This window comes from Paroedura picta, chromosome 2 (assembly GCF_049243985.1).
Source record: "Paroedura picta isolate Pp20150507F chromosome 2, Ppicta_v3.0, whole genome shotgun sequence".
In the NCBI taxonomy this organism is placed as follows: domain Eukaryota; kingdom Metazoa; phylum Chordata; class Lepidosauria; order Squamata; family Gekkonidae; genus Paroedura; species Paroedura picta.
In genome coordinates this window covers 35,987,112-36,011,114 of record NC_135370.1, presented here as the reverse complement: position 1 = coordinate 36,011,114, position 24,003 = coordinate 35,987,112, and the positions used below count along the sequence as shown (strand labels likewise).

At 47.4% G+C, this 24,003-nt stretch overlaps 1 protein-coding gene across 1 annotated transcript in view; it reads right to left on the bottom strand.

Annotated features, from left to right (window-relative positions):
- SLC25A12 (solute carrier family 25 member 12) overlaps positions 1 to 24,003 on the bottom strand; it is an 82,228-nt gene that overhangs the window by 10,020 nt on the left and 48,205 nt on the right. Inside the window, exons 10-13 of the mRNA XM_077319728.1 lie at positions 23,389 to 23,473; positions 21,221 to 21,379; positions 15,478 to 15,530; positions 15,146 to 15,226 (exon numbers count right to left, since the gene is read on the bottom strand). Coding sequence (XP_077175843.1) covers positions 15,146 to 15,226; positions 15,478 to 15,530; positions 21,221 to 21,379; positions 23,389 to 23,473 — 378 coding nt within the window. The remainder of the gene's footprint in view (positions 1 to 15,145; positions 15,227 to 15,477; positions 15,531 to 21,220; positions 21,380 to 23,388; positions 23,474 to 24,003) is intronic.

Genomic DNA, 24,003 nt, shown 5'->3' with positions numbered 1-24,003 from the left:
GCCAGAATATAACCCGTTTGCAGAAAGAGAATGAGAAAAAAAATAATTTAAAGAGAGAGCGGCGCAAAAAATACAGCTGGACTTCGTTAATGCTCTTCCGAAACAGTTAAAAACCATTCAGTTTTTCCCCACCTGAGATCTTCCACCCCAATTGGTCTCAGTGGGAGAAATAAAGCCCTTTTCCACATCAGCCCCAGAATATCAAGGCTGCTCTTCTACAGAAACGGCAGATCACATCATGCTGGAATTGGGGGGAGAAGGGACGGGATTGCTTGACCAAAATCCAAGTCATTTTTTTAAAAACACAGAAGCCAGCAAAAAGGACTCTAGCTCAGCTGTATTCATGACAAACAGGTTTCCTGGGTTGAGAGTCTTTGGTCTCCCTACGCCAATGGTCCCCATCCCGCGGGCCGTGGCCCGGTGCCGGGCCACGAAAGCCATGGTGCTGGGCCGCAGCTCCCTCTCCCCGCCCCCCCCCGCAAGCTTGCGGCCCGGGAAGCTTCTTACTGCGGGAGGGGGGGGAGAGGGAATCAGGGCCGCGCCCACGCATTGCACATTGCACATGCGCCATGCGCGGGCGAAATCGCGCATTCGTGGCACTTTCGCGACATGCGCGGGCGGGCAGTTGCCCTGCCAGTCCCCAGCCTCAAAAAGGTTGGGGACCACTGCCCTACGCCATGAGACTTTCTCCGTAGGGAGCACTGAAGAATGCAGTCTTCCCACACTGTAATCAGGACTGTGCAGATTCTGTTTATTGCCAGGCAATCTCCCTGTCCTTTCCAACTTCCTCTGTTTTTGCAGCTTCTGGGTTTGTCGGCCATCCCAACAGCCCAAGGCAAAACGACTAAAACAGTCTTGGCAAGACTGACAGATCTTCCTCACTTCCGCGACCAGAAATCCTTCAGCCACTGATATAGGGGATTAACAGTGGGATGGACACAGTCAAAGTGAGCCCCCCCCCCCGGGTGAGGGTACCGCCCTTTCTTCCATCTCAAAAACCACAGGTTGACTCAGACACAGCCTCTAAATGTCGGAAGATATTGGAATCTTTCTGCTGAAGCAGTGGTTCTCAACCTTCCTAATGCTGCAACCCTTTAATACAGTTCTTCATGTTGTTGTTGTTATTATTATTATTATTATTATTAGATTTCTAGCCCGCCGCTCCCCTGAGGCTCGCGGCGGGTAACGACATGTAAAACCCCCATAAAACTCCTAAAACAATCCCCAACCCACCCGGCCCACCCTACCTGATGGCGGTGAAACTATCCGAAAAAACAGGGGTACTGCTGATGTAGATGTAAAGGGGGGGGCGATCTAAAAAGGGGGGGCGCCGGCCTCAACCATAGGCCTGGCGGAAGCGCTCCATTTTGCAGGCCCTGCGGAAGGATGGCAAATCCCATACGGCCTGCAGCTCCTCTGGGAGCTCATTCCACCAGGTGGGGGCCAGGACTGAATAGGCCCTGGCCCTGGTCGAGGCCAGACGCGCCTCCCGGGGGCCAGGAACCACCAATAAATTAGTCCTCGCCGAGTGTAACGCCTGGCGGGGGGGCATAAGGCGTCAGGCAGTCCCTCAAGTATGTGGGTCCCAGACCGCGGAGGGCCTTAAAGGTTAAAACCAAAACCTTGAACCTGATCCGGCTAGCAATCGGTAGCCAATGCAGCTGCCTCAGCACAGGCTGGACATGGGCCCTCCAAGCTGTTCCTGTGAACATGTTGTGGTGACCCCCAACCATAAAATGCTGCAAGTGTCCTTTCACAAAAATTAAACCAAAACTGACCAATGGTGTGAAGATCCATTGTTCATGATTGTATATAAATTGGGTTTTTCCCTGCGGTTTCTCAGTTCAGTTCTGCCTCTTGTCCCACCCTGCTGATCTCGCTCTTTTCCGCTGCTCCAGATAGACGAACGCTCTGTCTCCATCTACCCACAAGGATGTTGTGTAGATGGCGACCCCTGGCCAAGCAGCTTGCCCTGCCACAACCCCTGTGAAAGGGTTGTTCGACCCCCAGGTTGAGAACCACTGCGCTAAAGGTTGAAGAATAACAGGGCATTTGCAAAGAAAGCAGTAAGGCTGAGATCAGGGCCCTGCAACCCATGAATCCAGAGCAGAACATGGCTCAGGAAGGAACTGACAAATATACACTGCTTTTCACTGACCGAAGGAGTCTCAAGGCAGCTTACAATTGCCTTCCCTTTCTTCTCCCTACAACAGACACCCTGTGAGGTAGGTGAGGTTGAGGGAACTCTGACAGCACTGCTCAGTCAGAACAGCACTACCAGGACTGTGAGAGCCCAAGGTCATCCAGCTGGCTGCAGGTGGAGGAGCGGGGAATCAAACCTGGCTCGCCAAACCCAGCTTGTCACCACTCTTAACTATTACACCATGCGGGCTGGCTATAGTAAGGTCTATTCGGAAGGGCAGGTGGGCTTCTGAAATGACAAGTGATGCAAATCAGGAAAACGCACCACCGGAGAAGAAGAAGAGTTGGTTCTTATATGCCGCTTTTCCCTACCCGAAGGAGGCTCAAAGCGGCTTACATTTGCCTTCCTTTTCCTCTCCCCACAACAGACACCCTGTGGGGTGGGTGAGGCTGAGAGAGCCCTGATATCACTGCTCAGTCAGAACAGTTTTATCAGTGCCGTGGCGAGCCCAAGGTCACCCAGCTGGCTGCATGTGGGAGAGCACAGAATCGAACCTGGCATGCCAGATTAGAAGTCCTAACCACTACACCAAACTGGCTCTCTGGTGTGAAGCTGAAAAAGCTGGTGTGAAGGGCTATGCAAATCTTTAGTCTCTTCTTTATCATTAAATGTTAAGGGCCGGAGCCAGAACAAGGTCCAGATTTTCACTTGTTTTCAGGGTGATACTCTTGAGAATATTTGTATTACAGATTGTGAGAAATAGCATGTGCTGCTTCCAAATGAAGGCCTTACCCAAGTATTTGGGTGTCAGAAACCGTAGATTGATAAATAGGGAAAGGGAGCGGGAAAGACAAGACAACTTTTGAGACGGATAGTCGAAATTCCACTTGGCCAGGCAGGGGCCCCAAACCGCTGTCAGAATGTGTTGGGAGAAAGCTGTAAGGTTGAACTGAGCGCTGTGTACCCACAGTGAAAATACTCCGGGCGAACACACTCCGGATGCATCGCTATTGGCAAGACCCGCTCCATGATGTGCTCTCGCAAGACGCAGCGTAAATGATAGTGTGAATCAACATCGTCCTCACCCTTGAGAGCTCAGCAAACATCAAAACCCTTCTGAGCGCCGGCTTCTCGTCCCTCAGCCCATCAGAGATGCAGCTTCACTCTGACACAAAGGCGCTAGACAGCCGGGAGACGGCAGCTGCCTGCGCGAAGCCAGAATGATAACTCGGCAGCATAATTACAACAACCTGGATGTCAGATAGTCTTGGGTTGCTCTCCTGGCAAAAGGAGATGATTGTCAGGGCAATTAAAGGCGGATCCCGGGTGCCAAGAAGCCCTCGCTCAGCCTTCGCAAACCGCACGGAAAAAAAAGAGATTTCGTTGTTAGAGGAGAACCATGAGACTCCGTTCCCATGTAATATGAGATAGTTAGGAGGAGGGAGAAGAGGAAGACGAAAAAGAGCTGGTATTTTGGACCCTGTTTTGGACTACCCAACGGAGTCTCAAAGCAGTTCACAAACGCCTACCCTTCCTCTCCCCACAACAGGCCCCCTATGAGGGAGGTGGGGCTGAGAGAGCCCTGATCTTACTGCTTGGTCAGAACAGCTTTATCAGGAGTCTGAAAGCGGCTTACAATCTCCTTCCCTTTCCTCTCCCCACAACAGACACCCTGTGAGGGAGGTGAGGCTGAGAGACCCCTGATATTACTGAAGAAGAAGAAGAGTTGGTTCTTACATGCCGCTTTTCTCTACCCGAAGGAGTCTCTAAGCGGCTTACAATCGCCTTCCCTTTCCTCTCCCCATAACAGACACCCTGTGAGGGAGGTGGGGCTGAGAGAGCTCTGACACAACTCTGACTGGCCCAAGGTCACCCAGCTGGCTGCCTGTGGGGAAGGAGTGGGGAATCAAACCTGGTTCTCCAGATTACAGGCCGCCGCTCTTAGCCACTATGCCAAGCTGGCTCTCTTGATAATAAAGGCAGACACGCCCAACGTAATGCTGCATAAGTGGTACAAGATGAGGTTTTAGATGAATAAACTATGGGCTGGATGCACTGTATTATTAGTGGCTGATCCTGCTCCCACGCCCATGCCTGTGACACACATTACTTATTAATATGTTTGTTTATTAAAATGTTTATTTAAATATTTATTTATTTAAATATTTGTATCTCACTTTTCTCGTGCAAGCCAGGACACACAGCCACTTATAAAGAAACAAACCAGAATACAGACAGTACGGTGGGGCAGGGGGAAGAACTTGGTGGAATGACCTCCTGTGGCCACCAGCAGCCCAGACTGCAACCAACAGCAGCTCCATTCCAGGGCTGAGAAGTCAAGGGTTGAGGTCCAGCACATGGAAAAACTTGGCCCACATTGGAACAGTCTCTCCTGATGAGCTGCAGTACAGATGACGCCAGGCAGCTACGCCATTTCAAGCATGAGTCACCAAGAGGTAGAGCTGAGAAGGGAGAACTTAAGTTCTTAGTGCAACTTCTCCCCTAGGAAGCAGGAGCATACTAAGTGTCTTGGACTGTTGTTCCTGTGAGGACAAGGGACTCAGAGGAGCAGAGGGGGACAAAGTGAGAAGGGCAAATCAGCAGAGATCTCACACATCCCTGTTGGTGGAGAAAGTGCCTTGGATCAGTAGCTGATAATTTTGGACCCGACTCTAAGCCCCCTCTGTGAAACCCCTACTACTTTTCCAAAAGAAAGAATGGTTGGGGGGGGGGGGAGATGATTGTTGTTGTGAGTTTAGTAAGAAGCATCAAAAAAAGAAGGGGAAACAAAATACAACCTACAGTTGAGAACCTTAAAAGGAAACTAAAAATGTGTTTAGTGCAAATATATCATTTGTATTTTATTTAAGGAGCTCAAATATATAAAAGTAGTAAGAATGATTTTTTAGAAAGCTCCTTATTTGTAGTTTATTTAAAGAGATTTCTAATCATTTTAACTATTTTATATATTTGAGCTCCTTAAGTAAAATACAAATTATTTATTTACATTAAACACATTTTTAGCTTTGTCAGGAGTTCCATAAGAGCCAGATAACCTTTTGTCAGCACATGTTTTAAACAAAATAGTAGTGATTTTTTTTCTTCCCGTCCTATTAGAAAACGAAATTGATTAGGTGTGCATAGACCTTGCCATTATCTGGTTTCAGTTATTGCTGCAGTAAACCACAACACACACACACACACACACACACACAAAATCTTTAAGAGGAAAAGAAATTCAGTTCTTTGAGACAAGACGACTGTTGTGCTTACACATGCAGGAAAATTTTGCTTTGATCGCCTGGCTTTGTTTAAGCTTTATTTTTAATCATTTAAAAATTAGAATTCCTGCAGGGAACCCAATAAGGGAAATCAAATTGGCCAATTCATAAACATGTATTTATTTTCTGAAGAGAAGCCAATTTTGGTCCAATTAACTTCCCCTATTTCTTTGTTGAGAAGTGGGTGAAATGTTTTGGGATGTTTTGTACTCAATCATCAAAAGCTCTTTAGAAGGAACAGAATAGTAGGGAAACGCAGATCCGGCTGAGAGTCCATATTTCCATAGTTTCAATATGATAAAAGGTAAACTCGGGCTGTGTTAGGAGGTCCTAACTATGTCCCTACACAGGGACTTTCTACCAGACAGCTACACTGTGGATTTCCAACAGAACTCCCTTCTCAGATGTGTGGGATCCAAATTCTGACTGGAATCACTGTCAGCCATGACTCCAGTTTAGGATTTCTGAGTTTGGTTCACAGCCATTTTGGATCCTTTGCCCTGCTTTTTCTGTATTCTCTTTCTCTTAAAGGCTTGCTTCGATGATAAAAAACCAAATTCCCTCAGCTAGATATGCAGGCATGTTTAGAGACACAAGGAGTAGGCATATATAAATGAGGCCCATTCCCTTGTGGCCAGTTAGGGACAAGGAGAGAGATTAACATGACGGGACAGTTTGGTCTCTAAGGATGAGATATAGCAGATGTCAAGGAGGAATTGTGGGAGAAGACCACTCCTCAGGAACGCCTACAAAGGGTAGAACGGCCCACCTCCTAAACAACACCAACCAATGACCAGCACGGGGCTCTCTCCTGCACGGCCTCCTCACAAGCCAGCCCACATATAGGTCAGATTTCTACGTTTTGAGTGTGTTTGGTGTCAGCATGAGTGGAATCCTGAAGTAAAATCTCAGGAGGGTGACTGAGATGCTTGAGGCCTGTGTCCTCTGAGGAAAGCATCAAAACGCTCTGCAGGAGTTCTCTATGATAGGCTGTTACACTGTCTCTGCGTGGTAAATGAACTTTGTGCACGATAAATTTTGTTAGCCTCTAAGCCAGGACGGGCCCTCTCTATTACCTCAGCAGCTGTGCTGAGCCTCGCTGTCCCTGGTACAAGCTGGTAAGTGACGGGTTAGCTGCTGCCCCCCGTCTTAAACAGAGAATTTCCCATTTGCTATTTAACACTTCTGCATACGGATAAAGAAAGCCTTCAGTTCTCCCACACCATTTTCTCCCACACCAAAATGATCCACAGAGGTACTATTTGGCCCACTGGGGACCCCATACTTATTAATGGAGTTATTAACATAGAATCAAAGAGTTGGAAGGGACCTCCTGGGTCATCTAGTCCAACCCCCTGCACTATGCAGGACACTCACATCCCAATCGCTCATCCACGGTAACCTGCCACCCCCTTGAGCCTTCACAGAATCAGCCTCTCCGTCAGAGGGCTATCTAGCCTCTTGTTTAAAAATTTCCAAAGATGGAGAACCCACCACCTCCCAAGGAAGCCTGTTCCACTGAGAAACTGCTCTGTCAGGATCTTCTTCCAGATGTTTAGACGGAATTTCTTTTGAATTAATTTCATCCCATTGGTTCCATCCCTCTGGGGCAAGAGAGAACAATTCTGCTCCATCCTCTATATGGCACCCTTTTAAATACTTGAAGATGGTTATCAGATCCCCTCTCAGTTGTCTCCTCTCTAGGCTAAACAGACCAAGCTCCCCCAACCTTTCCTCATATATCTTGGTCTCCAAACCCCTCACCATCTTTGTTGCCCTCCTCTGGACACGTTCCAGTTTTTCAACATCCCTCTTCAATTGGGATGCCCAAAACTGAACACAATACTCCAAGTGAGGCCAAACCAGAGCAGAGTAAAGCAGTACCATCACCTCCCATGATCTGGACATGATACTCCGTTTGATACAGCCCAAAATCCCATTTGCCTTTTTAGCCACTGAGTCACACTGCTGACTCATGTTCAATGTATCGTCTACTAAGACTCCTAGATCCTTTTTGCATGATAACATAACAAGCGCCCCCAAGGCCCATTTCAGATGGAGAAACTGGTGTCAGGGGAAGGCATAAGCCCCATCCCCATATGCCGTGTGGACTCAGTCTGCATTGGGTCCCCTGATACTGAGGAACTGAGTTCCCAAGAGGCTGTGGATTTATGCAGCGCCCTTCCACCCAAAACGGTGATCAGTGCACTCAAAGCTACAATCTAGTGGTCAAAAGTGTGATTGATGCAATCAAGCCATAAGAATAGCTCCACGCATGGGTCTACCTGCACAGACTGTGTGTCCCTGCAGGATCAGGGCCCGTGTATCACGAAACATCTCCTGAAGTCTTGTTGTTTTAAATTATTTCATGCTCTTCCACCCAACATTTAGAAAAAAAAAATTCAGGCGCCATTGTAAGCCCTTTGGGGATTTCCCATGATGCTTTTGGGTGTCACAACATGCTAACACAGCAGTGGCACCCCATGAATGCCCACATTGTAACAACAGCAGCAACAGCAGCACTGTGTCAGAGATGGAAATATATTTAAGGGGGCAATGGGAGACAGATTTTAGAGTTTAGATGTTGTCAGAGAGGGGAACAACACTCAAACACTGGCAACAGAAAAGGAAACGATACTAGTTTTTTATGGGGAGGGGGCGAGAGCAGGGGCTGCCATATAAATGCTCAACGGCTCCATTTAAAGAGCCTGTGTAACCATGCACCCAGTGTGTGTGTGTCTGTGTTTGTGTGTGTCTGTGTGTGTGTATATATGTTGTACATGGCAGTACCCACTTCTAAATTGTGATGGACACCTTTACAATAACACATGACAAATTCGATTCTAAATGGAGGTTATTCATACGAGATCGGGAGTACGAACTATTCGGGCTCCCTGCTTAACCTTAGTGTCACATAAAATAAAGTCTCCATGAGGAACAAATATTAAAAAACTCAAGCCGACAGCAAAGGTTATGAGAGAAGAGATGCAGTCGGAGATCCCACAGCAAACACCTCTTGACATGCCAGAGGCTGGAGGAAATGCACCAATGACCCCGCAACAGGAAACCTTTTGCCCTTTCCAATTCCACCCGTGAGGCAGAGGCCAATGATCGGAGTGGGGGGAGTGGGGCACAGACAGCCAGCCCCTCTTCTGCTTCATCTTGCTTTGAACAGATACATCCTGGACCAAAACTTTGCATCTCCACACAAGAGAGGGCCAATAAAGTTCTTTTAAAGCAATCGAAAGAAAGAAAGAAAGAAAGAAAGAAAGAAAGAAAGAAAGAAAGAAAGAAAGAAAGAAAGAAATATATATAAAGAGAGAGGGAGAAAGAAAGAGAAATAAATAAATAAAGAGAGAGAGAGAGAAAGAAAGAGAGAGAGAGAAATAAATAAATAAAGAGAGAGAGAGAGAGAGAGAAACAAAGAAAGAAAGAAAGAAAGAAAGAAAGAAAGAAAGAAAGAAAGAAAGAAAGAAAGAAAGAAAGAAAGAAAGAAAGAAAGAGAGAGAGAAATAAATAAATAGAGAGAGAGAGAGAGAGAGAGAGAGAGAAAGAAAGAAAGAAAGAAAGAAAGAAAGAAAGAAAGAAAGAAAGAAAGAAAGAAAGAAAGAAAGAAAGAAAGAAAGAAAGAAAGATTGTACCTGCCTTTCTCCTTCCACAATACAGGACTAGTTCTTTACGCCAACTCTTTCACGCAAAAGATTGTGTCAAACAGTCCTGCCTCATGGAAGAGTTCTGGAGACTCAAATGCTTGCTCAGCATTTGACCATATTTTTGCCCAACTCAAAAAACTAGACAAGTCCTTGTTAAAAAGAATAGATATGCTATACGGAGCTATCACAATTCTGCAGGGCCTGTAAAACAGAGCTCTTCCATCAGGTCTTTGGTTGAGGTCAGGGGAAGGAAGATCTTGGGTCCCCTCAAGCAGAGCCCGAGGTGGGGACCACCATCTGGAAGGTGGGGTTAGGGGTTTTTTTATCACTTGGTAAACTGAGTATTGGAATTGGGGGAGGGGGTGAACGGGTTTTAATGGGGGTTTAGTGGGAAATGATTGTTTCTGCCACAAGCCGTTTTTCGGGAGAGGCAGGCTAAAAGCCGAAATAGAAATAATTTTTTTTTTATTGCTGCTTTGGGAATTTCCCCCCTTCCATTGTACCTTGCACACATTGAACTTTTAGGTCCCTTTGCTGAAAAGCTACAAACAGAAACTGGTTTTTTTTAAAGAAAGTATAAAGTCATTTAATCAAAACCACAGCATTCGCCATTTGGAACAACTGTGAATAAGTACAAGAAGTGAATTCATGGTTTGGAATTTCCCATCTAATAAAATAGATATTTAACCAGACATTTTCCTACCCCCCCCCCCCCCGCCAATTGTTACTATGATTGTGAACACAGCAAGAAATTCAGAAGAAGTCACAGGTAACTAAATGCCAGGTGGACAATTTCTTCAGCCTGGAGGCTGGATCCTTCCTGTCCATGATGTTCCCATTCCCTTTATTCAGGGTGCAAACAGGTGGGGGGACGTCTGGTCTGACTATTGAGAAAGGTTGTTTGTAGCCCCCGCAGCCCTCTTAAATCCTATGGGCTCAGGGAGGGGAAGAAAGCTAGATTCTGCATCAGGAAAGGCGTAGCCCCCTCGGTCGGTAACCCAAAAATTCTCAGTGGGACAATGGCAATTTTGGGTCTCAAATTCTTTTTTTAAAAAACTGTTGATGTTTAATGCTGGGCTTTGCAGTGAACAGGACATATTTTATTGCAACATGGATTATTTTGATTTCATTACCAGACAGAAATTACAAATGTTCTTGCTTTTCAAGGGGGGGGGGCAGGGGGAGGATGTCCTAATGAACGCACACCCAAAAAACATCCTCAAGCAATTTTTTTAAAGGGTGCCCAGTCTAGCTGAAATGTGCATGAATTTTCATTTAAAATGATGCTTTTTAAGGGTGCACAGACTTCCCTAGACAGTTCTCAGCAGTCTTTAGCATGCCCCCCCACAAAGGTCGCCAGATGTGTCAAACCTTTAAGGCTGCATTCATTTTGAGAGTTGAAGAGTTTCTTATACAATACCTGCAGCTGTTTCTAATGGACCTCAAAGAACAAGATTAGGTTTTCTTTGAGATGTGGACAGAACTTGCTTACTTGTTCAAAAACCTTGACTCACTATCTTCCCAGACGGACAGTCTAGCCCTGACAGGAAGAGACTCCGGTATCTACAGCCCTGCCACTCTTAATCAGACCAAGCTAAAGCGGCACAGCTCCAGAGTAGCCACTCGATTTGCAGAAACGGCAGAGGTCAACCGCCTTATGGCCTAATCTTTTGTTGCAAGGCTAAAGAGACTGCAGTTCTACTCAACTGGAAGAAATGAGGGTTCTTGGGCCTAGGGTCCCAGTGGGCTCCTATCCCTGTAAGAAGGGCCTCCCAGGGACTGCGCTGCCAGGCGTAATCTCATCCATCACTTGGTTGCTGTGATGCACGAAGCCATTTCCAATAGCCTCTTTGGCCCAAATCTGAAAGCTAAAGGAACTCTTCCAGGATCTGGAGGTGCCAATGCTATTCACTGGCGACTCAAATACATGTTTCTCCCCCACCACTACCCCGTGTCTCTTTTAAACAAAATCTTCCATCAGCAAACACATCCTCTGGGACTGCTTAATGAAGGAAGGGAATGCCTTTTCTTCTGCTGTTGGTCTTGCACTGGAAACAGATACATCTGAGCTGCCTAAACCCTCTGCTGTATTCTTTCCTCTAGAGCAGCAGTCCGCAAGCTTCCGCTTGCCGTGGACCGCTGTGAAGTTGTGGGTGGAGAGGGTGGCCCAGGGGCCCGCGCACGCGCGGCAGCCTCAGCGCAAACGCGCATGCGCGGACTGCCGCGCACGCGCATTTGCACCCTCCCGGCCCCTCCGGGCCGCGAGCAAATCGGCCGCTTTGCGGCTCGGCAAGCTTCTCTTCCCTCCCCTCCTGAAGTGAGAAGCTTGCCGGGCCGCGAGCTAATCGGCCGCTTTGGCGGCCGATTTGCTCGCGGTCTGGCGAGCTTCTCGCTTTGGGGGGGGAGGGAAGACGGAGCCGCGGCCTGACGCCGGGCCGCTGCCCACGGGTTGGGGACCACTGCTCTAGAGCAGTGGTCGTCAACCCCCAGTCTATGGCCCGGTGCCTCCCTCTCCCCCCCCCCCCGCAGCACAGCACAGCACAGCGCTCGCCGGGCCTTCACTCAAGTTTAAGTAATATATATTTTGGAATGTCTTAAACATTAATTGAGTGATATGACCATGCATGGGCATGCTGACTCCCACCACCACCAATGGACAATGATGGGCCTGGAAGGGGTGGGAAGGGGAGGTGCCCCAGGTGGGCATGTACACTGCTAAGCTTCCCAACCCTATTCTGCATGATTGCACCACTTCTGGGGTTTCTCAATGGCCCATTATGCACGGCTGGCAAACCGGCGATTTCGGGTCACATAGAAAACGTGGAGGGGGAAGACGCAACGCACCCCGGTTATGCACGGGACGGGGCACAACGGCGGCAAAACCCAGAGTAACCGATTATGCACGCGGCGATCCAGGCGCCGCTTCTGGTTGCACCCTGGTCACCCGGAAGCTGCGCTTTCTTCCGCGTTTCGCTAATGCGGCTTTTTCGGCAGCATGCACCGAAGCTGCGGCCGGTTGCAGCCGGCACCGTACGTTATCGGTGATTTTAGTCGCCACCATTCCACCCCGAATGTGCGTTATTCCCCCCGTGCATAATGGGTCAATGTCTGAAGAATGTTTTAGGGGCTTCTTGATGGTAGAAAAGTTGAGACAGGCCGAGCAATGGGGCTCTAGAGCAGTGGAACTCATTCTGCAGCTTGCAAAGCTATAGCTCAAAGAAAGTGCCTACCCACTGTGCCGCAGAGGTGAAAAGGCAAAGCCTAAAGTAGGGATTATTCGGAAAAGGCCAGGATTGTAATGTCCCTGTATAGATCTATGGGGCTGCCTCATTTGGAATACCATGTATAGTCCTGGTCACCGTATCTTGAAAATGATATGGCAGAACTGGAAAAAGTACTGAGGAGGGCAACCAAAATAATTTGGGGGTTGGAGCACCTTCCCTATGAGGAAAGGCTGAAGAGTCTGGGACTTTTCAGTTTAGGAAAGAGATGAATAATGGAGAACATGATAGAGGTTCATAAAATTAGGCATGGTGTGGAGAGAGTTGACAGAGAGAATCATTTTTCTCTCTCGCCCAGAAGACTAGAACATGAAAGTATCTAATGAAACTGATGGGCAGGAGGTTCAGGACAGACAAAAGGAAATGCTGTTTTACACAGAGAGGGATTAAAATGTGGAATTAGCTGCCAGTGGATGTAATGATGGCCACAAGAATAAACAGCTTAAAAAAATAGATTCATGGTCTATCAATTATGGGGAACCTCCACATTCATAGGCACAATGCCTCTGAATCCCAGAACCAGGAGGCAACATCAAGTGAATGCCTCAGCCTCTATGCCCTGTTGTTGGCCCTCCAGAGCAGTGGTCCCCAACCTGCGGGCCGCGGCCCGGTGCCGGGCCACGAAGGCCATGGCGCCGGGCCGCGGCTCCCTCTCCCCGCCCCCCCCGCAGTAAAAAACTTCCCAGGCCGCAAGCTTGCGGTCCGGGAAGCTTCTTACTGCGGGAGGGCAGGGAGAGGGAATCAGGGCCGGGCCGCGCATCGCACATGCGCGGCCCGTGCGGGCGCGGCCCAATGCGCGGGCGGGGCCGGTCCGTGCGGGTGCGGCCCGATGCCCTGCCGGTCCCCAGCCTCGGAAAGGTTGGGGACCACTGCTCCAGAGGACCTGGTTGACCACAGTGTGAGACAGGATGCTGGACTAGATGGACCACCAATTTGATTCAGCACGGCTCCTCATATGTTCTTGCAGAGAGTCACATTCATAATTGGCAATGTCATGTCACAACCAACTTATGGCAACCCTATAGGGCTTGCAAGGCAAGAGATCAACATAGGTAGTTCGCCATTGCCATTGCCTGCCTCTGTGTCCCAACCCTGGACTTCCGTGGTGGTCTCCCATTCAAGTACCAACAAGAATCAACCCAACTTAGTATCCAATATCTGGTGAAATTGGGCTAGCCAAGGCCATACAAGTCAAGTCACATTCACAATTACCATCGACCAAAAGAGCCATGTGACTCTTCTACACCTGGTAATCGCCCAACTAACCAGGCACACAATATGAGATGGAACCATTCAACGTAGAAGTATAACCTGTTCGATTGTCAGAGTACCTCTGAGCATGTAAAACAGCTGCTCCCTGCCACGGATGAGCCTCAGAGGAGAAGGGTTTCCCTCTCTGTGTTCTCGCTCTCTCCTCAGTATGAGGAACAGCAGCTAAGAGGAGAGCATGAGACTACCAAGGCTCCTAGAAGTCAGCATGCTGGCCATGGAGAATCTACCACCACCCCACTGTTGCCCTTCAACTCTTTTTCCCGGGCTGCTGACACAGCAGTGGTGTTGGTTGTTGGCCAGCTTGCTCTCCTCCTGGAAGCAGAGATTAATGTGAGTTGTGTGAAAGGGCTAGACGTTCCCTTCCTGGCATAAGGCCCATAGCTCAGGGAGTGTCGTAGCTGACTCATTTCCCAGAATCCCTGCAATGTCCAGTGTTCTGAAGTGCCAGATGCCTACCAGCCCTCATCCCCCTGGCTCAATCGCCTGGGACCAGGGGCAGGTGCCACTTTGGGGGAAAGAGCTCAGAAGAGACAAAGGTGGCATGCCCAAGACCAATATGGCTCCCAAGGCATGGAGTACCACTGCTCTATGGGTACTATGGAGAGAGCTAAATTTATAACTTCAGCTTCTCTCAGGGAAGTCAGCCTCTGGATGTTGCATTGTTCCTGAATAAATCCTGTTAAAGGCCAGAAGCAGATAGATTCTAAATATAACACACTTCATAGAATCATAGAATAGTAGAATTGGAAGGGACCTCATGAGTCATCTAGTCCAACCCCCTGCGCTATGCAGGACACTCACATCCCAATCGCTCATCTTCTGCAACCTGCCACTCCTTTGCCTTCCCAGAATCAGCCTCTCCGTCAGATGGCTATCCAGCCGCTGTTTAAAAATTTCCAAAGATGGAGAACCCACCACCTCCCGAGGAAGCCTGTTCCACTGAGAAACCGCTCTGACTGTCAGGAACTTCTTCCGGATGTTTAGATGGAATTTCTTTTGAACTAATTTCATCCCACTCGTTCTGGTTTGTCCCTCTGGGGCAAGAGAGAACAATCCTGCTCCCTCCTCCATATGGCACCCCTTTAAATACTTGAAGATGGTTATCAGATGGATACTTGATGTTAAGTAGAAGATTATTCAAACTTGTCACCTTTCAGAAACACAAAGAAACCCCCAGAAAGCACCCATGAGGAGTTTTTGGCAGCCGTTCTGGCTTTTCCACCAGGCATTGGCCAGCCAGTATTTCCAGTCAGAACAGGTTTTGAGAAACGGCCAGCATTTCTAGCTTGGTAACACAAAGATATGCTTTGCTACAGCCGCGTCTGAGCAGCAGTCAACTGCAAAAGAACAAGCCCCAATGTCCAGTGTGTAAACAGAGAGGGATGAGTGGCACTCTCCTCTGGAAACTGTGGCAGACCTTCACACGACACAGCCACAAATTGCTAGATCCGAGCTGTCGCTCCAATGCAGACAGGCACTGAAGAGCACTCTGCCTTCCGCGAGGGCAGTACTTACACAGCCTCCAGCAAGGACCTCGGCCGGCAGGGGAATGGAGCCGTCTCTGTTCGTGAACTTGTCTCTGACAAAGTCATTAACCTAATATAAAAACATAATTAATACCCTCCTGGCACTTCCCATTTCCCGCTCACACCCAAGCGCTTGGCAATCTATTCAGCGCGTAGGAGAAAACAAAAACAAAAACAAAACAAACAAAAAAAGAGCTTGGGAGGTTGTTTTTTTTTTTAAGTACACAGAGAAACACATTTTGCGAACATGGATCTGCCAAAAGAAAGCAAAGGGAAGGCGACGCGTCAGTTCGATTATTGTTTCTTGAAAGGTTTACTTACTGTAAGCTTAATAGCTTTTTCGGGAGCGACACCAATGAGCTGCGGAAGTAAGCCTGTGTTTAAAAAAGAAACAGAGTAGATTGATCACAGTTAGTACGAAAAGAAAATTAGGGACAAACCGTAGTTGGGTCTCAAACTACAGTGCTCTTCATCCACTCTGGATCCCAGGACTCAACTAGAATGGGTTCCTGCTGACTGGGTTGTATGTGACAGGAAATCAAGTTATGTCAGAGTCATGTGACAGGAAGAACAGGAGCCAGGATTGTGGCTTCACTCTGCCTTTCTCAAGTTTTCTACCATTGAGAAACCCCTGAAACATTCTTCAGGTTTCGAGGAACCCCAGAACTGGTGCGATCGTTCAGAATATGGTTGGGCAGCAAAGCTGTGGACATGCCCACCTGATGCCCCTCCCCTTCCCACCTCCTCCAAGCCCATCATTGACCATTTTAGAGGCAGGGCATGTTAACATGACTATATATGGTCAAACGACCCAATAAATGTTTAGTAAATGTTAACATATATTAAAAATTAATCAACTCCCACCCATTCTGGAAACCCTTCCAGGGCCATCAAGAAACCTCGGGGTTTCACGAAACCTTGGTTGAGAAAGCCTGGCTGAACTTGTGCCACAGCTGGAACCATGACCTGCAGGCTAGCAGAGCCAGAAGCCAGAAGCACAGGTCAGGCGCTTGGTGGTGTACTGCAGTGAAGAATAAGCCAAGAGTCCGAGCCATGGAAGAACCCTTTCCAACCACTCAGTGACCCCATCTTGCTGCTCTCCTCTGCATGGTTGCCATGACAGTCAAGGAGGTAGGGCATGTTCTCCATATATGGATACAGTAATCATTCTGAGGGGCTTGACCACTGTCTAACGCCTCTGTTCTCACAGAGAACATTTCCCCTGCAGCCTGTCTGTATGGAGCTAGCAGTAAGGTGAAATATTCTCAGCAAAACGTAACATTCGATCATTTCAGGACTTCAAGTTTGGCTTGGTAAAGTCTGACAACACAAGTGCTGACTGGTGGCGTGTTTTCATAAATCTTTGGCCCAGCAGTGGTTCCCATTTATGACCTAAAAGTCTATTTTATTGCTGTAAAATAAAGTTTGACTCCAATGACACCTTTAAGACAAACAAAGATTTATTTCAGGTGTGAGCTCTCGTCTGTATGCACACTTCCTCAGACAATGGAACAGGGATCATAAGAGTGCAGATATAAGGTGAAAGTAAATTAGCAAAAATGAGTAAACAGCATCACAACATCTAAATATGCAGTGTGATAATTCGTTGCTAGAAAAGCAAACTTGCTAGAAAACGTTCAACTGTCATTCACAAAAACATTGGGGGAATAAAACAGTTAGGTTAGTGATTAATGGCAGCCACTTTCCCAGCTGTGAAAAGAAGTAATTAAGAGACTTGTTGGTAGATGTATGTTATGATGTTTACTAATTTGCTAGTAATTTACTTTCTCCTTATATCCACACTCTAATGATCTTTGATCTTTGTTTCATCGTCTGAGGAAGTGTGCCTACACGCGAAAGCTCACGTCTGAAATAAAACTTTGGTGGTCTTAAAGGTGCCATTGGTCTCCAATTTTGTTGTGCTACTTCAGACCAACACGGCTACCCACTTGAATTTACTGCTGCAAAATCACTACCAAAATGTTCTTGCCATTATGCTCCAAATACACAAAACTGCAAGTGAAGTCCTTTACGACTGATCAATTGACAACCAGTCCCTGGCCGACTTCATTCATTCTCAAGCAATTCTTGCTAGCTTGTGTTTTATATTTTAAGTACTTAACTGCTTACAGGACAAAAAGCTGAAACACTAAGAATTCTAGTAAATCCGACTGACATTCCAGCAAAGCAACTGTCCTAAAGACTGTACACCGACTCCACTTTCTGGTTTACCTAATCCATATACCAAAGCTCCTCCAAAGCTACATGCAAATATTCTGTGGACTGTCCGCCAGTTCTAAAAATCTATATCCTCTGCAGTAAGATGTGCACGCTTCTTATTTTTCATTTCACTATAAAGGAGAGCAGAAGCTGCAGATCAGATACGGTCACATTAGCTAAGGTAAGATTCTTTTCCCACGTCTCCGAAAGCCTGAAGCTGCTCCTGGTTTGGTCTTTGAAGCCAAATGCACCAACAGTATAAAGTGCCTCTGTAAACAGATGGGTGTGTTCAATTGGCAGCCCTCCAGGCAGGGGGCCACGACCACCCGCCTGTCATTTCCAGCTGGATCCCCCATGGGGTGTTTCAGATCTTGGCCCTGGACAAAATTCCCGCTTCTGACAGCAGCCTGGACATGATGACCGACGGGCTCTCTTCTTGCCATATAGTAATTCATAAATACCTTTCTGGCAGCAGGCCTGATTTCAGCAAAGATCAGCAGAGGGCAGCCTTAACCTGCTTGGATTTTTCTGACACAAGACGCTCCCGTTTTGGGGTTTTTTTTTTTTTTTAATCCCACTGATCCCAACTGCGATGCATTACCTGCAGGGGTCACCTGTTCCTTCCCCAGGCCCTGAAACTGCCACAAAAGCTTACAGAACTGTTATAAAGTGCTGATTCATTCCCCATTCACATCCTCCCCTCCGCCAGCCCCATGGTTTTAAGGGCGACGAAGTTAATCTGTCAACCGGTCTGTTAGCTGACTGCCAGCAGGAGACCGGTTTTTACGCGGTGGAGCCATCGCGGGTCTCCAAAAAGACAGGACAGCACACCTTAACAGCAAGGCCGGCTTTCCATTGCACTTGCTTACAAAGCTCAAAGCACGCATGCATCTACGTGAATACCCACACACAGACACAGAGAGAGAAAGAGAGAGAGAGAGACATACAAAAGATCAGCAGCTAATGTATTCCATCGATTAGTTTCTTTCAGGGTAGTCTTTTTTTTTTTGTTGGAGGCTTAACAGACTCATTGTTCTGGGGAAAGGTAGTGATTAAAATACAAAGGGTGGCTGAGGACAACAAAGAGCAACACTGCTCACCCAGCCTGAGCCTCTGATCCACTGCAAGAAGAAAATTTAAGCACAGTAGTGCCTCCGAGTTAAAAAGAACTAATAGACAAACGCACCTGGGGGCCAACCTCCCACAGCCATTAACACAGCTGAATGCCCTGAGCGTGCGCACACGGCAGGCAGCAAAGCCTGAACTTCATACAGCCTCAAATGTGGCGTTTCAAAGAGGTGTGAGAACGGCAAGATATAGAAGGTGCTCTTGAGTGGCAACCAAGTCACGGGGACCCCACTTATCCACAGAGCATTCCAAGTGAGAGGAGCAGAGATGGTTTGCCGTCGGCCTTCCTCCACACCACGACCCCGGACTTCCTTGGTGGCCCCATCTGAGGACCAACCCCGGGCCGACCCTGCTTAGCTTCCAAGTTCTGATCAGCTTGGGATAAGTTGGGCGACTCATGTTGCCCACAATGAACAAGATGCCTATGGGGGCTGATGCGTCCCGCTCTTCTGCTTTCCACAGCAGTCCCTATGACTTCCGTAAAGGCACGGCAAAGAGTCAAACTGTAGAATCAAAAGCTCATTGGCATGTAGGGAAGGCAGTGGCGGAATTGTCACTATTCTCTCTTTCACCAGTAATGCTGCAGCTGGAGCAAGGGGTGCTGCTGGCGGAGGAGGGAGGCGGGGAGAATAGCGTGGACGCCTCACCCTCACAGCGTCACCAAACTCCTCATCCTCACTTGCAGCCCTCTCCAACAGAGGGCCTCTGGTCCATGGAAGGTCCCAGGACTTCATCAAAGCATATTCAGGGGGTCACAGAAAACTGCTCAGGAAAGCCAAAGGGTGCTTCTGCAAGGGCCACAGGCCCCAATCCAATCTTATTCCGTTTTAAATGCCAGCATGCATGCGTTACACATTACTTACATGTAAGTAATGCCAGCATCACTTGTGAAAGATGCCCGAGGATTTACACGATGGGGCTTGCCCTGTGCTAAAAAGCTGCAATTCTGGGTTCACTGCAGAGAAAACATCCATCTATATGCATGCACACCAGGCAGAACCGACAATGCAGCATGTACAACACCCCGAGACGTCACAGTGAGAGGCGGAGTACAAATTTAATAAATAAATAAAGGAATACATTTTGCCATTTAAACTTGGGTGTTTTTAGTGCCAGCAGTTTAAAGGTAATCTGGTAAACTGGTTCTTGAATGGCTCATGTTCTGGCATAAGAAGCCTAGAGTGAAGACCAGATCGTGTTCGAGGTTTCAGTTCTCACTTTCAAAGTCCTAAAAGTTCTGGGACCATCTATGGCAGGGGTAGTCAACCTGTGGTCCTCCAGATGTCCATGGACTACAAATGCTGGCAGGGGCTCATGGGAATTGTAGTCCATGGACATCTGGAGGACCACAGGTTGACTACCCCTGATCTATGGGATTGCCTTTCCTACTATGTCCCCCAGACAGCATAAGATCTAGCCAGCAAAACCTGCTCAAGACCCCAGCCCCAAGGAGAAGACCCCAGCCCCAAGGAGCCTCAACCAGAACCAGGGCCTTTCCAGCTGTGGCCCCGGCCTGGAGGAATGCTGTGCCAACTGAGATCGGAGCCCTGTGGGACCTTAGACCGTTCTGTAGAGTTATTCCACCAGGCCTATGGTTGAGGCCTAAAAAACACATAATCCACTGGCCTCCTTGTCAGAACCCATCGACCAACTGAAATGGCTATCTTTATGATTCCCCCCCGCCCTTCCTCATGATAGAAGAGCGAGTAATCAGTTTAATTCTGTTTTAATGCTTATGATTTAATGTAGGTTCAAGTGGGTAGCTCTATTGGTCTCAAGTAGCACAGCAAAATTTGAGTCCATCGGCACCTTTAAGACCAACAAAGATTTATTCAAGGTGTGACCCTTCGTGTGCATGTCTGGGGAAATTTGCATGCACATGAAAGCCCACGCCTTGAATAAATCTTTGTTGGTCTTAAAGGTGCTGTTGGACTCAAATTTCGTTATGATTTAATGTGTTTAATTCCTATTTTGTATACAATTTCATGTTTTTATCCTATTGTAATGTGCCCGGAGTCTCACGAGATAGGGAGGAAAATAAATGTAATAATAATAATAATAATAATAATAATAATAATAATAATAATAATAATAATAATAATAATAATAGTAATAATGTATTTCAGATGTAATTCTGAAGTTGGGTACTAGAAGGCTGGACACGATAGAAATTAAGATTTCTTTTACAGCATTAAAGGTTCTATATCTAAAGATAGATATAGGCAGGATAAAATAAGTGACATCTGATATTATTTATTTCATACAAAAAGTTCTATGAGTTGAGATGGAACTTTGCAAGAAAACAAACTAGATAGGTTGTTCCCATTCACAAGAATTTTGCTTTCCCAGCAAATCTGAGTGAAACACATAGTGCAAAGGTTCCTTAAAACAATCAAAAGTTTAAGGAGGTTGTGCCTTCTCAAACACAACACAGATGAAGACAGCTGGCAATTGGGAAACCATGTTTATATGTTAGGGGTAGCCAAAGCTAGGCTTTCCAGATGTCCAAAGACTACAATTCCCATGAGCCCCTGCCAGCAGATGCAGGGCATGTGCTGGCAGAGGCTTATGGGAATTGTAGTCCATGGACATCTGGAGAGCCATGTTTTATATGATAGTGTAGGGCTGCCACATCTGGGTTGTAAAATACCTGGCTCTCGCCTGGGTTGTGAAATACCTACCGATTTTATTTCACGTGGGATTTCATTTCACCTACCTCTGTAAAGCCCAAAAAAGCCTTCATAACGCAGCACTTTCTTAAAACAATCAAAGCTGTTTTTGTACATCAGCTCCCCGACGACTGACCCGGAGGTGCGTTGGTTCTGCATCCGGGTCTTCACCAGATCAATGGGGTACACAGCAGTAGCGCCGACAGCTGTCAAGGAAACATATTCAGGCTTTATGCTTCGCTTTGCCAAATTCAATATTCATTCATTTCATTTGTTTGTTGAAATTCTATCCCACCCTTCCCCGAGGGTTCAGGGGAGTGCAATGTAAATCACACTCAATAAAAACGTAATAATATCATTCTGTTCAAGTTAAATAGCCCAGGGGAGGTTCGCCTGGCCTCAACCAGGGCCAGGGCCTTTTTGGGCCTGGCCCCGACCTCGTGGAATGAGCTCCCGGGAGTGCTGAGGGCCCTGACAGAGCGTTCACAGGTCCTCAGGGCCTGTAAAATGGAGTTCTTCTGCCAGGTCCTTGGTTGAGGCCAGGGCAAGTTAGGCCCTTTTTGAAGCCTGCTCATCAGGCTCCCCGTATGTGCTGAGGCAAAAGTCCGAAGTCTGTGGAGCGGGGGAAGGGTTACTGTCACCGCCATGAGTGAGTTCACTGGTAATCTTAAGGGACTGTAAGGGGATTTTATTGTCAGTTTTATCTGGACTGTTACTGCTACACACGCAAAAGGGCTATAGAAAGGCCAGCAGCAGGAAGGCAATTTGAAGAGTGGAACTTATTATCTTCGGCAAAGGAAACTGTAAAACAGGGATAGTCAACCTGTGATCCTCCAGATGTCCATGGACTACAATTCCCATGAGCCCCTGCTGGCGTTTGCTGGCAGGGGCTCATGGGAATTGTAGTCCATGGACATCTGGAGCATCACAGATTGACTACCCCTGCTGTAAAAGGAGCAAGCCCAGGACATCCTGACTACACATCCCAAGAGTGGGAACATGTGAATCTTTCTTATGCCCAATCAGACTATTGGTCTATCAATACCAGTATTCTCTGTTCTGATTGGCAGATGCTCTGCAGGGTCCCTTCTGCATCACTCATCACTTACTGCCCAGTGGAGGGGGCCGGGGACTAAACCGGAGTCCTTCTACGTGCTAATCAGATTGCTCGGCCACCGTGTCACAGAACAGTGATGAGATCAGATCCGTAACGGCTTTTTAAATTATGACCTCACACCTTTTCAGGAGAGATGCTATTTTGCTGTGTTGGCACAGAGTGGTTATGATGCCACTCATTAGTGGGACTCTGTATCACTGTGCTACCTTTTCCCATCCCCTGTGAGCAGACACCCTGTTTGGGCAGCGTGTCTCAAATTCAGCTCCATTCGCGAAACATTTTGAGCAGCCAGGAGGTAAGGGAAGCCCCAGCCAACCTCTGTGAACAGAGGTGGTTGGCAGCGGTGGGTGGGTGGGTGGGGGAAGACACGGTTCTCTGGAAACACAAGCAGACTGAAAGCTTAATTTCCCCCCCCCCTTGTTGAAGATAAAAGGGTATCAAGATTGCATAGTCCTTAACAGCCCAAAAGGTCGGCAAATAGATGTAGCCTGACCTTTCTTGCTCCTTTAACTGGACATGCGTTAGGTCAGAACAAAACAGCATTCTCCGTCCCCATTCACCCGCAGCCCAGACAGCAGAAAGAACGACTTCGCTCAAAAGTCAACGGCTCAAGTCAAGTTGTAAAGCTCCAGAAGGGAAAGTGAGAGAGATCGTGGCACAAGCAGATGTGTTACTACATCCTGTTTGAGGAGCAAATTAGTAACTGAGCAGTCACTAATAAATATGTATTTTAAAAGGCAAAGATCTTCTCATATTTCCCCACCGTCCCTTCTTTCACTCCAGTTCTGTTCTTGGTATCAGTCGAATATAATTAAAGGGGAGTCGGACATTGTATCCGAGAAGCCTATCTGTATCATTCTGCAAGCTTTGCTCTGACGTCTGCCTGGAGCCAGCCGGGCAGCTTTCTGTCAGGATTTCTGATCGAGGGTTGAAGGAAGGGGAGGGGGGGGGACCTTAACAATACAGAGCTCTCTTCAGACCCCAAGCATCCTTACCTTGGGGAACAATGAGCGACATCTTAGGCCGATCTGTGCCGGCCCAGCGAGATAATGTTACCTCGACCCAAGCTTGAAGACGGCATGCAGACATGTCACTCACCTCCAGCAATTGAGCCCAGAGTGAACCGGTAAGCAGACTCAGCTGCCTGGAGCCAGATGGGTCTGCCCCGATCGCTGTAAGATTGCTGCGAGTCAAAAAGGAGGGGAAAGGGAATGAATCAGACGGGCACCAAAGAATGTGGGAAAGCCGCACAAGAACAGACATCGGCTGTGCTTTTGGAAAGCATTTCTTTTTTAAAAAAACCAATCAGGCAATATATATAAAATAATAAAGGTATAGAATTCTTGGAACGTGGTTCATAAACACTATTCTGGGATGTGCTTTGGATTCCTCCAGAATGACAGATCTGTTGGGGTCGGCACGGCGTGGAATGGGAAAACAGCACAATGTTCTGCCCAAGCATTTAATTACTGCAGAATCAAACAGCCCGGCAGGAACTGTGTACAGCAAAATTACTCCAAATAAGACAACACCAAGATAAAACCATTTTTTTCCCAGACAGCATTGTTGCAAAATAGTTTCAGAAGAGTAACCAGCAATGGCTCAAGAATACAACAATTAAAGTTACAAATAATCACAATTGAGATAGCCACTGCTTAGAGCTTGTTTTTTGGCTAAATGCCTTCTTCAAAGAATCATTTGCTGAAACCAACA